Genomic DNA, 21,552 nt, shown 5'->3' with positions numbered 1-21,552 from the left:
GAGCTTCTGAAACTTCTAATAAGTCCAGTTCGAAGCGTCTGAATTCGAGACGCTTCGAAGCGTCTAAATTCGAAAATTAAGAGAGACAAACCCAATGAAAATTGTCCGGCTTGGTGCCATGAAAGATTTGAAAAAAGAAAAAGAAAAAAAGTCAGCTTATACGTTGAATTTTCTTTTCTAAACTTGGCCCTATTTAGTATTGAATTTCCCACTTAAGGATTTCTATTTTACCGAACTAAATTTTAACGCAAACTTGTATTATACTTCCACAGATTTGTTAATTTAATGTTAGAACACTATTTCCTCAGGACTTAACCCACTTTAATACTAAACGTTCCATTTCTTAGATGGTCATAAAGCTAGTAAAAATATAAATATAATACGATTTATACTATCAAGCATCATTTAATAATTCCACGAAAATCACATTAACAAAAAAACTAGCACTGGTGGAGAAATGCATTCATGATTCATTTTCACAATAAACTTTAAAAAAAACAACTGTTAGAATTTGACAAGGACAGTTACTAATGCAAACACAATCCTGAAACAAATACTGACACCAGAAAACTGTGCGAAATTCCGCACAAATTAAAGTCAATACATAATATGGTGAAACACCCTTTGACAACTGAGCTACTATAATTCAAAGATGCTACACAACATAAACATTACAGGAGAATTGAAAAATAAAATACACGACAGGTTTTCGGACGTTATTAACGTTGGATGATTTTTTTTAGCACCAAAGATATGGCTCATACAAGTTTTAATATCAAAGCCAATAGTGAATATCAAAACAAAAGACGCTGACAATGTCGGATGACAATGGCAAAGCGACGTCATTATGCGTAATCCGACTGATATGTCTGAACTCCGAAACGAATCAAATACGAGTTGCCCATATAGACATTATTCCACAGAACGGACATGAAATACGCCTGTCAAAGTGAAATAAGACTCCGGCAAGAGCCGAATTTCGATATTAGGAAAAAGCATCTAGCTCCAGATCCTGACAGCTAGTATCTTGAAGGAATGTTAAACCAAGAATTTTTACATGTCATTGAGTAATCTTTCAGCCGTACTCCGAGACAATGCTAAATCAGGAACTGCCTTGAAAGTGGCAGCACAATCATGATCCTGGTCAAGGATATGCAAGTCTTTCTTCTAAGCTTTGCACAAACATTTTTTTCTATATCATTTTCTTTTCTTTTTTCTAGGCTTTGTATTTGTATATAAATTTGACTGAAATCTGTTAGTACTGACAAATTTCTAAATAAAAACTACGATTTCCACTGTTTCGGCAAGTGAAGTGAAGAAGTTATAAGGCATTTTCAAAGAAGTTCATCAGCGCCTTGGACCCAAATAAAATATAACGGAACTAACTGGACCAATTAGTTATGCGTGTTCAGAGTAAACAATTACGCTGAAAATCCTTATTTGACCAAAAAAAAAAAAAAAAAAAAAAAAAAAAAAAAAAAGTCTCAATTACTGCAGTGAAGTTCTAAGCCAAACGAATTGCGACCCTAAACTCAGCTGCACATAATAAAAAAAAATGTTTAGTACACCCAAAGCAGGTTTTAATGGTTTTCCATCGGCACAAATATTCAAAACCAATCAATTATATTACTTGATAATAATAATAATAATTGTATTCTTTGTTCATAATCCAACATAAAAGAAACACACACCAGCAATAATTACTGTTCTAGTATAAAGAAAAACAATTTTTACAAAGTTCAAAAGAATCTAGTTTTTGGACAAAAAAAAGAACTCTGTCAAAGGGCATATAGCTAGCTATTGAATCAGCGATAAGGCTAAGTCCCGTTTACCCAATTTATATAAAACAGACAAATACATCAATTTTTTGCTTTAGAAACCCTTGAGACTGCAGGGGAACCGTGAGTTTCGCAGTCCACAGAGGACTTTGCCAGATATGTCAGTGACTAGAAAGTCTTTCTTTTTGAATTGAAATTTCCATACTTAGCACCAATCATGATTTTATTATAAGAAATAATCAATTGGAAAAGAAAAATCCTTAAAAATTTTTTTGTAGCGATATTCTAATTTCGTGTAGAAGCCCTCAAAAATTGATTAAATTAATATTTCATGGTTCAATTAGAAAACGGTTAATAAGATTCTAGACTTAAATTCAGTAGCGACTTATAACTACTTGTTTCTCATTTACAAGCTTGGTCTTTAAATAAAACAATTTCCTATTGCGACAGCTTTTTAGCGACAAATAGTAGAGGTGTTCGGTGCCAATCAGTTTTGCCTCGTTATTTGTGGTACATGTCTCAAGGTTTCCTGTAAAATCAAGCTGCCTTAAGAGAATATATTTCAGGAATAAATTTTTCCTATATCTAAATCATATCTAGAAAGCACAGCCACGTTTTGGCAATAATCGTATTTCATATGTCGTTCTCATACACATACATTACATACTGCAATCACTCATATAATGTGTTTAAAGCCACAGTTACGGCCAATTATATTATACTTTGTTTCCATTTGGCGTCCTATGGACAAACGCAAAATAGACCAGCCAATTGAAACCCCAGTTTTCTTGAACTGTGTTTAAAAAACAGCATTCGCGCGGCATTGATCAATTTTTTCAGACCTTTTCAGAGTCTGAGCCCCCCCCCATCAATATAGGTAAACACGAAAGCTAAGCGTCTGACAATCCATACCCCAATAACACAAATAGTTCAAGACTAATTATTTGTTTTATCAGTAAAGCCTAGTTATTACAGTATTTATGGATGAATACATGCATTTTTCACATTCCTAAGTTTCCAGTTGAACATGTTTACGTACGAGTATGTCAATTTTTGCGACATCAAAGGATTTTAAGGGATCTATAGAGCTAATAGCTGTAAAGCCAAACTAGTACCAATCCCCGAAATCCTTTGGTGCCAAAAAAGATGAAATATCGTGAATCCTTGACCATTCGGCTCACTACATATATTTTCTATATCTAAAGCCAATTTTGTGCTTAAGCACAATTGTGTTAACAGGCAATTTGACAGCAAGCGTAAATTAAGAAAAGAAAACACAGCTTTAAATTTGTATTTTAAATACCCAAAACGTTGTTCTCTCACATCTTATTTACAATGAAGATATGAAAATTTAAATTTTAAAAGATAATTGCTTCAAGGTTTAAACAAATATAAAAGTTACATCCACGCTTGTCTACTGCTTCCCATAATAATGAATTTAACTCCTGAATTTAACCGAATTTCCTCTCAACATAAGAATAGTCCTAAATACACCATTAAATACACCAGGTAGTAGTATCTTTGAGCTATCCGCATAAAAACTAAACATATCTTGATTTTTTAACCAATCACTGCACTGTAATTAACTAACACTGATGCATGCATACCACCAAAATCTTGACTAAGGTAAACTGTTAACTGTTACTTAAAGAATTGATCAGAAGATTCATGTGTGGCAGATACATATGCATCAGACGTCTAAAGAAATTAATCGTGTCAAATTCCAATGGCGGCTGAAAAGCGATTAGTCGAAAAAGTTCAAAGAAAAAAATGGTGGGGGGGGGGCAAAAATCTCAGACACCCTAGTAGATATTGATCTTGACATGCTGAAAATAATAATCTGCAGATTTTGGTTTTATCAAACCTCGTTTGATATCAAACGAGTGCGTTATCAAAACACTGAAAACTACACCACGGAAGAAAATCACAATTAAGGAGAATAATATAATAAACTGAAGAGGAACAGATCTCCAGCTCTTTGACAGGATCCTTTGCCTACAGAAAAAATTAAAGAAAGAATAAGAAACTGAAGATAACTAAACGTTTGGTGTGCTATTGGATCTGTAAACTCTGGTGGCATAGTGTGAACTAAAGAACATAGAAAAATATCGAAAATTGGATTTTCGGCGCTTTATTCCTTTACACTCTCATGGATCTAGTTTCAAGATTCTACAATGGTAAGAATATGTAGTATTAAAGAAAATAAAATTTCAAGAGAACATTTTAAAGTTTTAGTCTCAAATTTCTACAAGCGCATATTTTTTTTAACTACAGACACACCAGTAGTATATTAGAACAGTTGAACTAAACAATTTAGTTAGAATTAATCTTATCCAAAAGAACTTATGTTTATAAGTTACTATAAAAATACTATTTATTATTATATGTTACACTACTTGTTATTATATGTTTATGAAAATACTGATGTTTATGATTTTCCTTTTAAGTTTAATCCACACGAATGCTATCATTATCAGTTCCTTATAATCTCTGATATTCATTATTCAATCATTTTCTTATTGGATTTGAATGTAGCATTTAATATTTTGAATGAATAATATTTAATAGATTACAAAATTTGAATATCTTAGAAGTTATAAATTTTTTAAATTTCATAAGTGATTAATTTACTAGTTTTAACAAGCACTAAAATAAACATTGAAAAGTCCTAACATCAAAAGAAAAAAGACCTAGGTTCCTAGCAAAAACTAAAACATCTATATCTTATCAGCCGTTTAGAGCTGAAACGAAATATCACTGCGACGAGTAAGCATACAGCTTTTACAGCTGATTCAGCTCTTTTGATCCTCTATCTCCTTCTTGTCTAAATAATAATGCTTAACAAATCTGTAGCCTTGAGTCAGCTGAGCAGCTTCGTTTGTCATATGGCATGCAAATAGGAGCATATTTCGCGGTTGAACTTTCCAAGCGAACCTCATGAAAATTGCTGAGTATAAACACAAGGCTGAAAATAAGAAGTAAATTAAGAGATAAAGTATATATAAAGGAGGATTAAAATTTTATGAACCATTCAGTATGATATATGAGGTCAGATATTTATTTAATTCTATTTTGCAACAGAATTCAAATAGGTGCTAAAGTATCAAACAAATTCTTGCTCCCTCGACCCATTTTAGATATATACCTGAAAAACACGAATCCAAGTATTGTTTTTTCTTTTTTTTTTTTTTTTTTTTTTTTTTAGGGCGGAATCACATTTTCATCACTGTTGCCCAGTTGAATGATAAAATAAATGAAGAAAGTTAATTGGTGAAATTTGATATCGCTTTTGTCTGTAAAAAAAATTTAAACATTAACAATCTAATTTTTATTCAGAGACAGGGCATACAAAAAAAAGTCAGATAATCCCTGAAGCGAAACCTTGTACAGGATCCCGTTACATAAACAAAACTAAACCGACATTTCTTTCCAAAACAGTTCTTCCTTCCGAAACAAATAAAAAGCATAAAATGAAAGAAATATAAAAAACTCCTCTTTTTCCTTCACCCCAGCCCACCTCCAAAACGAGCTCCAACTTACCAACCACTAAAAAGATTCAAACCACAAAGTACCCACCTCTATAACTGAACTTCATTCTCAGACACACCGGAACATTCACCCTCACACACATCAGAAACACCCATACCCTTCTTCCCTCACTGTATGTAATTTTCTAAACAAACATTTCAACGAGAAACAAAACTTCCTCATTTCCTCCATTGACTTCAATTAATCTGGAATGTCATTCCATATTTAACGCTCAATAACCCATTCAGGTCCGAAATTCAAGCTTTAACAATCTATCATTTCCCAAAGACAACTAGATCTTCAAAGGAAAGCTAGATTTTCTTAAGCTGTTTGGGACCAAATGTTTCTAGATTACTTTTGTTGGTTTTTCATCCACGTTTTTTTTTCAAATTGTCACCTGCTACTACCAAAAACTACATTTTGATCAGAAAGGAAAATAGACCTTACATTACAATCGACTAATAACCACTAAGTATAGCCAAAAGGCCAGAAATAAAAAGCAAACTAAGAATATTAAAAACATTGGGCGAAATAGAAAGCAAATTAAGGGATTGATTATAAAGACAGTGGGTCTAGGCGCTTACACCCCCCCCCCACGGAATATAGCCCCGTGAAAAATACCCCTCATGGCTGGATGGTCTTCAATCACTTTCGACTTCTATGCAACGTTTGAGATATCTCCCTCCCTAACTAACTACAAAACAATCAGAGAATCCCATTGTAGAAGTTTAAGTGCCTTTTTAACTTTTGTAATTTGTCCATTACTTGCAGATAGTATCTGTTATTGGGAAAAATACAGAGATTTTCACGGGGGAGTTTTCTGCAAGGGGAATTATCTAGGATAATTTTCAGAGGGAGGAAGTTTTTGAGAAAAATTACCCTGAACTCTTCTACAGAATTCTTTTTATTTGTCTTTCTTCCTTTTTAGAAGCACAATTTTATATATGGAAAGATTTTACGGTGGAATTGTCCAGGGGCAATTTTCAGCAGGGATCAAATTTTCTGGCAAGATTTTTCCATGGAAAAATGTGGTTAATACCCACAAAGATGCTGTAAGGTGACACATCCCTTCTTATTGCACAAAAAGGTTTCTGGCGTTTATTATAATTCACCAAGCAAAACCTGAATCAACTTGGTCACTACTAGGGCACTACTACTCCCCCCTCCCACCTACGCACCAATAATTAAGGCAGAGATTAAATATAATGTATACGTGGGAACTAAGAAGAATTAGACAGGTCCCAAAAAATCATTTAGTTTTCATCTGAAGGCTCAGTGAGGCTTAGAAAATTAGGACATTGAAACGTACTCCTTTGGGTATCTTACCCCCCCCCCCAACAAAGATCTATCACCCCTCCTTAATAATAGATCACTGCATTATGGAGCCAATCACTTCAGTTAAATAAAGGATTAAAATAAACGCTAGAAACATTTTTGTACAATAAGAAGAGAGGTGGCATCTTCCAGCAAGGCCGTACCCAGGATTTTTTTTCTAAGGGGGTTTTACTAAAAAAAAATTCGGGGGGGGGGATATACAAAAAAAAACTCAAAAAACGCATACAAAACTTGTTTATGTCCATTTTTGTTATGTTTTTACGAGTCAAACAAGCATTTCAGGGGGAGGGTTCGAACCCCCTAACCCCCCCTCTGGGTACGGCCTTGTCTTCTAGCACCCTTGTGGACATTGCCCACATTTTTCGTCGGGAAAATCTTGCCAGACAAATTCCCGCTGAAAGAAAATTCTTCCCAAAAATTCTCTACCCATTGAAAATTCCCCAAGACAATCCCGCCTCCCCCTGCAAAAAACTCCCCCGCGAAAAATGTCCCTATTTTTCCCAGCAGCAAATACTATCTGTCAGTAATGAACAAATTACAAAGCTTAAAAAGGCACTTAAACTTCTACAATGGGGTTCTCTGATTGTTTTATAGTTAGGGAGGGTGGGAGATACCTCAAAGGGTGAGTTTTAATGTCAAAACATCCCAGTTCTCATTGAGCCTTCAGATAGATACAGAATTAGTTCTAATGGAGAAACGAGGGGAGGGTGATGGTAGAAATTGATATATACCCAGAGACTGTAACCAGTACATTTGTTTGAGCGGGCTTATGTTTTTCGGGGTACAAGAAAACTTTTAAAAAAGCATCAAAAATCAAGATTGATATTTACACCCTGATGATTCCTGGGAATATTTCTGGTCTAGGCTGCCATTATGAAAGTAAAGAGTAATATTAAATCCCAAAACGAGGACATTTCTTTCCGTATAGGAGGGAGACTGTCCCTTCCTCATCCATACCTCCACCTCGTGGTTGCAGAAACTTCAGAGGGCACTCATTAGACCAGAAATTCAGAGTTCTAGTCCTTGTTTTATAAGTCAAAAGTGATTGAAGACCAGCCAGTCGCGGGGAGGGGAGGGGGTATTTCAGGTGGAGGGGTATTTTCCGGAGGGTAAACGCCGGCTCCCAAAGACAATTGTGGATCCAAATTTAAGCAATCAAGGATATAATAGTTTATCCTTATCATCCTTATTCTAGTTTATAGCTGTACAAAAGATGGATTTCCAGGACAAAAATTACAAAAAATATAAACAAAAGGCTGGAATAAAAAGTAAACTGAGAGACTAACTACGATTATGTGAAATAAGAGGCAAGTTGATAGACAAATTATAAAGTACATCTTGAATCAAAACTTAAAAACCAAACTTGGATGATAGAGCTTAGATCTTCGTTCCTATTAACCGTGGACCAATAATCCATGGACCAGTACAAACCTTTAGTTACCAAAAATGAGATATTTATCACATAGATATGGACACACTTTAGCCCTCTTCACCAAATCCCATGTCATTATTAAAAATAATGTTAAATAGATTAAAATTTAAAAATCTCAATTAAAACATTGGCATTAACGGGTACCTGAATCATTTGATGCTTAACTAGATGATCTTCAAGTCAAAACGACAGGTTAATGACCCTATAAATGCGACAGTTCCTTTTATTTCATATTAAAAAGCCTATGCCTCCCAATAATCAGGCAAAGGTTGTTTGTATACCCCAAGAGTTCCTAAGCAAGATGATAATCTTATTTGAACATTGTTAATGTCAAATATTAATTCTAATCCAATGGTGATCAAACTCAAATCCAAAAATAATAATTTTAGCTTAGCTTTCTACTTTGCTATGCATTAATTTTATGTATCACTCTATGGGTTTTCTTGCTTGTTTAACTACTGTTGGGGTATGTTTAGTTTGCATGCTTTGAAAACAAAAATCAGAGGCTGGACCGTTTCAGTCGCGGAAATGTCTTCCGCAATCTTTTCGCTGTTGCGGCCATGATGGCCGTTTTCTGCTTAACATTATGACATTTATATACCGAGAATAAGAGACCTCTGCCTTAGATGTCTGGGAACCAGTTGTGGTGTCAGTCATCCATAGATCCGGGAGGCTTTTCCTATACTCTCTTGAGGTTTTTGTCCTCTTCCGAACTAAATATTTTGAAAATAACAAAATTCTTACTTCACAGCATTCATAAAGTTTTATTTATTGGGTTTTCAGAGTCGCTTCCAGTTAAACTACATCTCACGCCATAATAAAGAGAATTAAACGAGGAAAAATCTGCAAACACTTTTGTTGATTTAGACTCTCAAAAAGATATATTCATAAATTTATGTCCTAGCGTTGGTATGTGGAAAAAATCTGGCAAGCAAATATTTACTGTCTTTCAGCAAAAGCGTTGGTTATTTTTACTCTTTAAACACATAAGAGAGTGGAAATTCAAGAAAGACCGCAATAGCGAGATTTGGCAAGTTAGCCCAAGAAATGATAAGAGCTTATCAATGCATCTTAATTAAAATAATAAAAATTCTACAACATGATCTTGTCTAAGAATTTGTTTATAGACATAATTGTACGTCATCTATAGTAACTAATTGTTCACTCTCAGTCTTACTAAACAGCATGGTTAGGGCTAGGTTGACAGTTAGAATCGTAGCATGGTTATATACGTTGATTTCATGATGTAGAAACACTGGGGAGGTGATATTCGTCAAAAAAGGTCCAAGGAGTACCCTCCCCTCCTCATCCAGATTTTTTATAATAAAACTTAATCCAATCTTGGAGGATTGAGTCCTCAAGTGTCAACTCTGAGTCCTCATGTGTTTATTAAGAACAAAACAAGATCAAACATATTGTTTGTTACCTTTAAATAAAAACATGTTCCCTTTTAGTCTCATAGTTCATAATGACCTACTGCAAAGTAGTGAAAATTTTGAAGGGCCAAGAGGATTTCTATATGAGCTTAAGCCCCTTCTTCTTATTTTTTTTTTTTTTTTTTGCTTCTGGATCATGATATTATGTTGTTTTATTGTGCATGAATTATTTATGTAAGTTTTTTTTTCGGTAAACGGCCTCACCCTTCTGCTTATTATAGATTATACTTGTTGTTTTTTTTTGTTTTTATTTTGTTCTTTTTTTCTTCTATTTTTTTTTTGTTAGTAGCTGTAAGTCTTTAAAGACACCAAATATAGCTTTAAATATTATTTTGTTTTATTTATTTAACTAAAATATAGAATCCATATTAACCTTATATCTCAATTTTATTTTTTAATATTTTATATTTGTAAATTAAGATCTACAATTAGCTTTTAGTTGGAATTATTCTTTAGGTATGTATAGACTATTGCTCCAGGCTACTTTCAAGAGCTGCTGTTGTCAAGCTTTAAATTGTCCTTAATATTTAGCATTAACAATTAAACAACAATTTTAATTGTTTACTAATTTTATTCAGCTACATGTCGAGCTAATCTTGATATTTCCTTTCTATCCACCTTAGCTAGATGTGCCCTTCGCCAATAATGCTTGTTGGAAATTTGCTTTTTGTAAAGAAATTATATGGACACCGCAAAAGAAGTCGAAATTTAAAAATGAGAAATATACTAGGGTATATGTATTAAACAATATAGTAGTTATATTGATAAACATATTTATATATTCAAGTTACTTCTAATTTTAAAATGAAATATTACTGCAGCCAATGCACATGTCATACAGATGTGAGGATTTGTTTTATATGAAAACCATACTTCTGCTTACTAGTTTTTCTAATTTTACGAACTGCGGGATGATCCATTTTTCCAGGTTTAAAAGTCTTTTGGAATTTCAGTAAGACAAATGAAGAAATTTTATTATGTATTTTTTTTTTGACTCATCAAAAAAAACCATCAGTTTGCAAAAACATTATTCTAGGTTAAGTTACACCTATTCATTTTGCCGAATCAGCAAATCAATTTCAAATATCTATCAATTGTAGAAAAGCCAGTTTTATAAATAAGTCATACTAAGAGTAAATATTGCAGTCCCTAATTAAGTAATAATAGTTAGGGTAACAAACCTGAAAGTAAGAATCACAAGGAGTCATATACGCAGAGGTCCATTCTAAGCATTAAGAAAATCTAAAAACTGGAAAGAAAAATTGTGTAAACATCAAGAAACAGGGGAAACAAGGGAATGAGGGGCCAGTTCCCTCACACACATGTAGTTGATCCAAGGGCCAAAATAAGCGAGCCCAGAACATGATGCACTGCTGATATTAAAGAAAGTCAAACATACCTAGTGTCATTTTTCCGCTAATAAATTCTGGATCCTTCTTCAAGTCTGAAAGTGCAGCTATTGGAATTCCCCAGTTAGCTACAGGGCCCCAAAAATGAGTGCTGAAAAATCGTTATAAATAATAAGTGTCTGTAAAAATTACTGGCATACAATGATAGATGTGCAAGGAAAATCTTGACAAAAAAAATAAGTAACACTCGTTAAAAATATTCTGCATAAGCCACATACCCAACTATGTCTATCTAGATTCTGGGTCATTAAGTGATTGCTGTCTGCATCAGTACACGAATGCGTACACATGTTGATCCTTGGGTAGGGGGTGACAAAGGCACGAAAAAGCGAATTCTTTAGCCACAATTTTTAGGAGGAGATCCTCCAAGCGAACCCCCAGGAGGAGGGGATAACCCCCGTTTTCTAAAATACCCAAGTATGTGTGAACAAACAGGTGTCTAGGCATGGAAATCTATCTCGAGACCACTTTAGCGTAGTTTCTTTTGACAAAAAAAAAAGAAGAAAAAGACAAAAAGAAAAAGGTGGAATTAAAAAATATCAGAGGATAAAAAGTAAATAAACAAGAAAAAATAACTAAGAAAGCATACACATTACAAGGCAACACAATTATTTAAACATGAATAAAGAAAAGATATTATTTTCTTAGGTTGTAACTAGAAAATAAAATAGTTGACTTGACGGTTTCTTGTGTCTCCTGAAATTAAAAGAAGACAAAATAATAATATAAAAAAAGAAAAAAAAAACAGAGATAAACAGAGGCTGTCTGTTGTACTTCAGAAAATATTGTGCGTCAAGCTGCCTGGACTAATGGACTAAACCTACAGGCTTTCTCCAATCAAATCTGCTTTGGCTGTGCAAAACATCATATCAAATTGCCCATTAAGAGTCATAGTAGGTTCCACAAAACTGGGCTACCCAGAGGCCACCTAAATTCTGCTAATCCTACTAAATATTTTTTAGACCATCGCTCACACACAAGAAAGTCCACGAGCCATCCAGTTCTTACCAATCGAGTACCTATGCAAAGGATACCCCCGTCTTCATATCCCCGTTCCTGCCTCCGTACTACTTTTTTGAAGTTTCATCTTCTCCAACCTCTGGCGACTGCACAACAACTTACTACATTTCCCACAGTAACTATCTCCAGTCTTTCCTAATCCCATCACGTGAATTCGTTGTGACACTACTCTGAAAAAATAACCACATCTTCCCTAATTCATCCAGTTGATCCCAAACTCAGCTACTACTTAGTTACCGCTGTTTAGAGTCTCCGCTAGTACCTGCTCAATTAAATGCAATTTTATTTGAAAAAGGTGGATTTGATCCCCCTGTCCCTTGTTCTCACTATCCAAGTTTAGCCCCCGTCAAGAATTCCCCTAGAACCTCTGACCCCATCTGTGATATAAAAAAAGGAAAGTGTAAAAACGGTACCTTCACAAGTCGCTTTCGATTCCCCACACTTTTGTTGAGCAACGCTGAAAGCCTTAACTTTGAAAAACTTAATGAATTAGACACACTTTCTAAAATATATAGATTAGATGTAACCGCTATTACTGAAGTTCAAGCTCAAAATTTGCACTTTTTAAACATGAGAAACTTTTCTCAATTTGTTAAACTCTGATCAAAAAAACCGACCTCTGATTAAAAGACGTGTTAGAATTTTACTTTTTGTCCGTAATGACTTGTACCCAAGTGGAGAATTTGATCTGTGTCTTGCACCCTTTCATAATGATATGTGGGTTGGTGTTCGACCTAAAGTCTTACCACGTCCTTTCAATTTAATTATCCTATGTTGTTTTTATTATTCCCCTATTCAGAGATCCTCTGACAAAATAAATTTTAATGAAAAATTACATGCAAGTGCTGACTTTATACTATTAAAATACCCAAATGCAGGAATTTTCCTGATGGGTGACGCAAACGATATAAGACTTGATTCTACATGTAATGCTTTTAATTTAAAACAGGTCGTTAATGTCCCAACTACAAAAGGCAATACTACTCTTGATTTAATATGCACTAATCTTTCGAAGTTTTACAAACCCGTCTTCACTCTGCCCCCTCTAGGGGGTAGTTACCACTTTAGCCTTTTTCTATCTCCGCTGGCTAAAGTTAAACAGTCGTTTTCTATAACTGAAACCGCTTATAGACCTCTCACTGACTCAGGACTTTTTAATTTTGGCTCCTGGATTACTACTGAAAATTACTTCACTGTGTATCAAACAAATGACGTACACTGCGTGGCCTTGTCCCTCCAAAATTTATTGAGGAGTAATTATGAATCCCACTTCCCTGAGAAAAAAATTAAAAAGTGTTCTACAGATAAGCCTTATGTTACTGAGTCTTTTAGAAAACTTATAAGAAAAAAAATCAATTTTTTCAAAGCAGGTCGTATTACTGAGGCTCGTAACCACATCACAAAATTTGGTAAATTCCCAAGTTGCTGGAAACAAGGTTTTATAACACCTGCCCAAAAAAATGCACCAGTCTGACTTTCGCCAACATTCGCCCCATTACACTCACTTCAGTTTTTTCCAAACTTTATGAAAGTTTCCTCTGTGACTGGCTTAAGGATATAATTTGTCCGCGTATTGACACCCGGCAGTTTAGTAACTTAAGGAAAACTTCCACCACCCATTACCTTGTGCACTTGATGCATACCATCGTAAGTAACCTTGATAAACCAAATGTTTGGCTGAACCTTGTCTTAGTTGAGCCGCGTTTTCAGGCTCAGCGGGTTCGAACACGGGTTAGTCTCGTCTAGTTTCAAGTTTTTCGTCTAATTTCTACAAGTTTGAAGTTTAATCCTCGTGTTTGATGCACTAGATGCACGGATGCACAACGCTTAATGCACTCGACGAGAACAACCAGTGTTCGAACCTGCTGCTCCGTGAACAACCCGTCGTTAAACACGGGTTGTTGGCGTCTAGTGCATCAAGCGTTGTGCAGCAGTGCATCTAGTGCATCAAACACGGGGTTGAAGCTTCGAACCCGCTGAAACTAGAAAAAACTAGACGAAAAACTAGAAACTTGAAACTAGACTAGAACAACCCGTGTTCGAACCCGCTGAGCCTGAAAACGCGGCTTTGATTTCCAAAAAGCTTTTGACTTGGTTGACCACACAATCCTAATTCGTTCACTACTGGTTAACTTTGAACTTGATCCTCTGTTAGTAAATATTGTTATATCGTTTCTTTCGAATAGATCTCAAGTTGTTAAATACAAAAATATTTTCTCTATCCCCCTCCCTATATACTGTGGAATTCCTCAAGGAACCTGTAGGAAAAGTGGTCCCAATAGGGACGACTTTTATTTCTAGTCATGATTAACGATATTGATAGGGATTTTCCCCAAAGGTGGAAATACGTGGATGACTTGTCGATCCTTGAGGTATGTCACAGGAATACTAAAAGGTACCCCTTCAAAATCCTCACCCACATTTGAGATGATGCTAAGAACATAAATATGAAAGTACATTCCACCAAATCAAATATAATGCCGATAATTTTTTTGAAATCCACTTCCGGTTTCCTTGGCCCTATTCCACCCAAAACGCTTGTGAAACATGTTAAACTCCTTGGTGTCACAATTTCAAATAATCTTAAATGGGATATGCATGTTTCTAATATTGTTAAATAAGCAAACGTTTCATTATCTATGTTAAAAATTTCAAAAAAATTTAATTGCCCTAGGATGAAGTCCCTCCGTGTTTATTTATCCTTTATCAGGCCGCTATTAGAATATGCATGTCTGGTCTGGAATTCACATCTTTTAAGCGAGCTTAGTGACAAAATCGAGTCGGTCCTAAAGCGTTTGCTCAAAATCATGAACAAAAAGAGCAAAGTTCCGTACTCCTTCCTCCATAAATCTGCAGGTATCACCATGTTAAAAGAAAGGAAAGTTCAACTTTGTTTGGGTTTTGTTAAATCCATAAAAGCTAATCCCTGTGCTGAAGACACCTTTTCTGATTCCTGATCTTACATGACCCCATTAGACCCCGTCTCCCCCGCTTAGCTTCCTTGGCAATTTCAACATATTCACCTATCCATACCGTTACTGAGAGGTTCCGGAAAAGTTTTATCCCCTTTATTTTGGCGCACCTAAATAATCCCTGAACTATGCTCTCTACCAAAATTAACTCCTCCCTCCCTTATTTTAGTTGTTGTGTATGTTCACAATAATCATGCGTCATTTTTTTTCTCTTTATCTTTGTCCCTTTTATTTTTCCTTTTGTTGATACTTGTTTATGTTAAATTTCTATTCTGACCTTTAATTTTAAATACCCCCCCCCTTTAATTGTATTCCTTTCTTTAATTGTAAATATATGTTTTTACAACTAATTTGGCTTGATTTTAAGTGTTTTTTTTTTATTTTATGTATTTGACCTTGAACACGATTATGGCAATGTTTTTCTTCTTGACTGTGATTTTCTTTTATCCCCCACCCCTTCGTCTTCTATTTTTCTGTTTCTATTGTAGCCATTTGTTAAATTCTTATCGAACATTTTTATGCTTAATTGGTGTATCTTTTCTTGTTGTATTATTTGTTTCTTCGTTTTGCTTTGTCTATTTCTTTTTGACATATGAAGCGAATTCGGCTCTATTAGAGCTTGTGATAGCCTTTGGAAAATAAATATTATCTTATCTTAAATCTAAAATTCTACTAGTCTAACTCCCTTCTCTGTGTCCGGACTTAGAAACACTGACTACAAACTGATAGCCGCTAAATCCCTTCTCAGACTTAAAGCTCATCCGTCAGAGCGACGTCAACCAAAGTTGGACGTTCAGAAATGCAATTCGGATGAAATCCATCATAAGTACTCAGTCCAGAATATGTTTGATCGGCCAAATATCTTTGATGACCCAGATACTCTCTGTCATGATTAAACGAGCAAAACACTAGAAGGTGCTGCTGATACCATTGGGCACAAGTTGCACTCCAAGAAGCCGTGGCTGTCACAGGAAGCACTGCAGATCATTGAACAGCACAGGAAAGTCCGGCTGGCTGGTGAAATGCCCACATACAGAGAACTAATCGGGATCAGGAATAAACTTACTCACCATGATCAGCAACAATTTGTTGACAAAAAGGTTGATGAACTGGAAGAAGCTGCTGGCAAAGGTGACGTTATGTCCCTATTCAAGCATGTCACAGATCTGAGCAAAGGGAACCCTCCAAAAATAGGAGCAGTCAGATCGGAATCTGGGGAAATGCTGGAACATGAGAGCGCACAACTAGAAAGATGGAAGGGAAACTTTGCAAAGCTGCTGAACGCTGATAGAGTAGATGTTGATCCTGACCTGCTATCGTCCGCTGAGCAAACCATTCACGAGAATCATCCAGAGCATGATCCCCCTTCAGTGGAAGAGATACTGAAAGCTCTGTAAAGAATGAAAAAAAAAAACACCCAAAATATGTGGGATCATGGTCAAGCTGCTGAAATTTGGAGGATCATCAAAGCCTCTTTGGCTACACATGCTTTTCCCCCTTGTCTAGACGACGGAGATAATGCTGCAAGAATGGAAAGAATGGTTAATCCTTCCTCTGTGGAAGCAGAAAGGCAGCAGAAGCGATTGCTCCAATTACAGAAGAATCACCTTCCAATCAGTCCCTGGTAAATTGTTGACCATGACTCTACTGGATAGAAGCACCCTAGTCCTCCACAAATGCCACCAGATTCAACAAGCGGGTTTCATGCCTGATAGGTCCACAACCAAGCACATCTTCACCATCCATCAGGTTGTAGAAAAAGCCCGCGAGTTCCAACGTGCAGCATATACTGTCTGTGTTGATTTCAAAGCAGCCTTTGATTTGGTTGACCATGATTCTCTCTGGCTGATACTTGAATAAACAGGAATTCTTGAAAAAAATTGTTGTTTTTTCAAGGCCCTCTATACTGATATTAAGACCTTCGTCCAGATAAACAGTCATTGTAGCCCAGTATTTGAAGTAAATACCAGTACAAGGCAAGGATGTACTGCTGCCCTCAAACTTGCCAATGCCCATTGATTACGTTATGGACTGACTTCCTTTGGATGACTTCTTCAGTCATCCAAAAGTGACTTGATGTGTTAGATGTCAATAGGTCTGCTGGTCTTGATAACTTGCACCCAAGACTACAGAAGGAGCTTGTCAAAGAAAATACACTACTGCTATGTACCACATTTTGACTATTGTTTGACTTGAATAAGATACCTACCAGACTGAAATCTGACCCATATTACCCCAATAATCAAGAAAGGTGACTCTACTAAAGCCAAAAACTACAAAACCGTCAGTAAAAACCTTCAAGAAGATTGTGAATGTGGAGATCCTGATGCATCTCCTTAATGAAGCATCAGGCGATATATCTCCTTAATGGTGCATAAACATTCTGTTCCCTGACTAACAAAGCTTTCAGCAGGGTAAACTGGTTGAGACTAATCTCCTCAAGATATACAGTATCATAACAGATTACCTGGATAGAGGAATACCTATAGATTCAATTCTATTAGACCTTGCCAGTGCTTTTGAGAAGGTACTCAACAACCATCTCAGATTGAAATTTTCTACAGCATGTATTCATGTGGATGTGGTCAACTGGGTCATGGATTTTCTGACTGGTTGGACTCAGTAGGTTTGACTCTTCAATACTTATGGCAACAAGATTTTCTTCAAAATAGGTGATGCTGCAAGCAGAGTTCCTCAAGGCACTGTTTTGGGTCACACCCTATATGCTATATACATCAATGATATGGTGAACAAAACAGAAAATAACATCATTCTCTATGCGAAAGGCTCCCAGCTGTCTGGGCCTATAAATCAACAGATTCTGCTCAGCAAACTCCATTAAATGCAAATATGGGCACAGAATTGGCTGCTTAAATTTAACATATTGAAGTTCTGTGTCTTTTATTTTGGTAGCAATAATCTCTGTCACCAATATACAATGCTGAATCTCAACTCACTGTCAAACTAAGTCCTAAAGACAGGGCCTGAAGAAATAGATCTGGGAGTACCCAGTGGTAACAATAAAGCATAAAGCTGGCCTACGAGACCTTTAATACTACAAGAGACTGGAATGCTTGCAGCTACCAAGACTCGTATTTATACGCTGCCATGGAGATATGATGTAAACCTACAAGTATAATATGTAACAAAATAGCTCCTTTTTACCAATCATTCAAGTCTGCACCACACAAGAGGCCACTCACAAAAGCTGCTTAAATGCCCTGCCAATACAGGAACGCAGCAATATTTCTTCTCCAAGCATGTTGACAATGACTGGAATAGCATCCAAGCTGAAAAGGTGACTTTGTCCTCAATCTGCATCCTTCAAGTCCAGACTTGACAAAGAATTGAATAACAAGTTATGGAAATGTGAGAGGAAATGGCCATCCCATTCAACCATTTACTGACGTTAACCTTACCAAAATTTTACCATCATTGGAAAAAAACACAATAGATCCAACATAGACCTTAATTTTGCTCTGAAGTTAGAATTGAGGTAATTACGACTGAGCCCCCCCCCCCCAATAGCAGCAGATACAAGGCAATGACCTTTTGCCAGGCAGTTAACAGTTTATCAGGCCCTATCTCATCAGTAGTCTATATACTTCAGCATCTTTTTAGGCTATTTTTCTTATTTACAGTGATAATGAAATCATTTCATAACTTTGCTTTGTTTCTGATTTTAATGGCATTCTTTTATAAAAAAAACAAACAACAGTAGCTCAAAATACTATTTATAACTAAACGAAACATTGAGATATTAGCTGTCAATTTATAGGGGCATCAATCTAGGGAGGAATGTTGCACTTTAACAGATAGAACTTAAATTCAATTAAACCCAATATCATTTGAAAATTTTCCAAGTACTTCTAATTTCAATTTTGTAACAAAATTAGTTATTTTTGAAAACAATTGTAAAATGAAATCTAATTTTGGGCACTAATATGATGCCCCAAAGTTGAAACTTTAGCCACTTATGAAGTTTTCAAATTCCTGTACTTATAGATTTAGAAACAGTATAAATTTCTAGAATTTCAGCAGCCCTACCATGTTTATTACTCCCCAGTAACTGGTGCATTACTTTAGCCCTATGCAACACACAGCCCTTTTGAAAAAATGAACAACAACAAAATCAGCAAACTATTGTACATAGCCAAGAGCTATACATGCACCCAACAGGAGGGGGCAATTTATATATTTTCCGAAGGCATCATGAGGTATTATGAATGTTCTTAGGTATAAAACAGAGGCCCACCAATTTTTAATGTTGTTTTCTCCATTCCACTTTAGGGATTTGTCTATAATTTATTACTGGCTGGAATCTAGATATCCTCTTTTAAATAATGGTCTTTTTCATTGGGGGCTACATCCCTCTCCCTCTGCTGACATTGCCATCAATCTATTGAAAATGTTTAGCATATTTTGTTTTAGTGGCCATCCTCTCCTTGTGATTTTAAAATCCAAAACGCATGGTTATGTTCATGTCTATGCCCACTTCTGAAGGAAACAGTCTAATAACAAAAGGGTAGTATCATTTGATTCCCCAGTCAACACTCTTTCTAAATATAATGGTCACTGCCAAGATAAAACAGTCCATCTCCTCTGATGACATGAGATATAGCCCTAAGTAATATATTGATCTTTTTTTGTTTTTTTGTTCCTCTAAGAGGTGAAATGACCTTCACAATGATCTACTCGTATATGCCTTGCTATACAGAAGGAGAAAAAACTTTTGTATATAGCCTAGAGCTAGGTAACTCTACAAAAAGACTATTTCTGAAAAGGAAATACTATAATAACAAAAGTAATACCATTAAATTTATGCTCTCTCTAACTATAATGGTCATATGACAATTGTGCCCCCCCCCCCAACCTAAGAGGGCCAGATATAACCCTATATAACCTATCCATTGTTTTCATTGCTGTGAAAATGATTGCAACTCTGTTAACCAAGCCAACTATTATATTCCCATTTTATAGCACCACATCATTGTGAAACAGTCCAAAATATTTGACAAATACATATTTTAAAATGATTGAAAACATGGACTGAAATGGAAGAAACCATGAAATTCTGGTTAATAAATACTTTTACATATTATAGATTAAAGGTTTCATTACTATAGTATTTTCTTGTAGTTTTGCATTTAACCTAGGACTATATCTGACCATCTTATGGAGTTGGTAACAGCAGAAAGTGCCTCAGGACAACTGAATCCATGCTGAAAGTCAAACTGATCAGGCGGAGCATAGCATTTTGTCTCAAGGTCATCAATAATAACTAATTTGAATAGTTTGCACCAGAGTCATTGAAACAGTAACAGGCCAATCTATATAGCATTTGACAGTATATGTGGATGATTGCAGGCTCCTAGGGCTGGCCCAAGACAATGTAAACCAGTCAAGTATGCAAAACGGTTTAAACCAGCTATCCAAATGGTCATTAAACTGGTGTCTAGAATTCAATACCTCATAATGCAAAGTCCTACCTCTTGGATGTAACAGTCCAAAATGTCTATATCACTTAGGATACACCCAGCTTGAGGCAGTTGGTGAGGAGAGGGACCTGGACGTCACTGTTGATATGATTCGAAGTTTTATTGTCACATACCAGATCAAGGTCAAACATTCATCACCAGGAAGCCATGTGTGAACATTTATAAAGCTTTATAAAGCCATGGCTTGCTCTCACCTGGAATGTGGCATGACCTTAGCCTCCCCCAGGTATAAAATGTATGGAAAGGTACAGGAGTGTTCAAAGAAGAGCAACAAAGCCTATTTCAAAATTGCAAGACAAAATCTGAAAAGAATGTTTAGCCTCATTGAAACTACCCACTTTAGTCTACTGCATGAAAAGAGGAGATGTAATAAGAACTTGTAAGCTGTTGGAGAGTGACTAATTGGATCATGTCTTCTCCCCATCCCTCTCAACTACCACAAGAGGGCAAACCAGGAAGGTGCAGGCCCCCCATTGTACCAGGCAAGAGCACCAACACTTCTTCTCAGTCTGTTTGGTGGTACTCTGAACAACCTGTCCAAAGCCACCATCTACTGTCAAACCCTACAAGTCTTCAAGAAAGGAGTTGACCAAGACTGGGTCAATGCTGAACAGAGACTTAACTGGGATCACATCATAACCACAAAACCACATCATAACAAAGTATCTTAAGTATCTTTCCAATTTTCTACTAACTTCCAACAATCCTGCTGCTACTCAGCATCTGCTTGATTCCTGCATTTTACTTGGTTTCTGTATTCTGCTGTGCTTTGCTCATATTGCTTCTTTGAATGTCTATCAGGAGCCAATCTGCTGCTGCTGCTGCTACTACTTCTAGGCCTGCTAACCCAAGTAATCCTGCCATTGCTACGTCTGATATTCAGACAGATATTACTAATTTGAAGAAGATGGCAAAGTCCGTTGAAGAAAATGTCTTTAAATCCCTGCTTACTACTGTTACAAAGAGCATTCAGTCACAAGTTCAATCCATTGGTCTGCCTATGAAAGGTGGCAAAGTTGACCTTAATTTGGCAGTAAAGGACCTGATGTCAGGTTCCATCCAGGAAGACATTAAACAGATGGTCAGTACACAGCTTCAAGAAATGGTTCTGGTAAAATTGCAGACATTGAAAAAAAGTTTGCTG

At 35.9% G+C, this 21,552-nt stretch overlaps 1 protein-coding gene across 1 annotated transcript in view; it reads right to left on the bottom strand.

Moving 5' to 3' along the window:
* Positions 1-391: 391 nt before the first annotated feature.
* Positions 392-21,552, bottom strand: part of Mpc1 (mitochondrial pyruvate carrier) — a 36,564-nt gene continuing 15,403 nt past the window's right edge. Inside the window, exons 2-3 of the mRNA XM_089085875.1 lie at positions 10,909-11,009; positions 392-4,743 (exon numbers count right to left, since the gene is read on the bottom strand). Of these exons, the coding sequence (XP_088942001.1) occupies positions 4,571-4,743; positions 10,909-11,009 (274 nt within the window). The 3' untranslated portion in view covers positions 392-4,570. The remainder of the gene's footprint in view (positions 4,744-10,908; positions 11,010-21,552) is intronic.

This window comes from Artemia sp. Qi Xiang Cuo, chromosome 3 (genome assembly GCF_049724085.1).
Source record: "Artemia sp. Qi Xiang Cuo chromosome 3, ASM4972408v1, whole genome shotgun sequence".
Lineage (NCBI taxonomy): Eukaryota > Metazoa > Arthropoda > Branchiopoda > Anostraca > Artemiidae > Artemia > Artemia sp. Qi Xiang Cuo.
The sequence above is the reverse complement of the archived record's forward strand: the minus strand, read 5'-3'. Positions and strand labels throughout refer to the sequence as shown.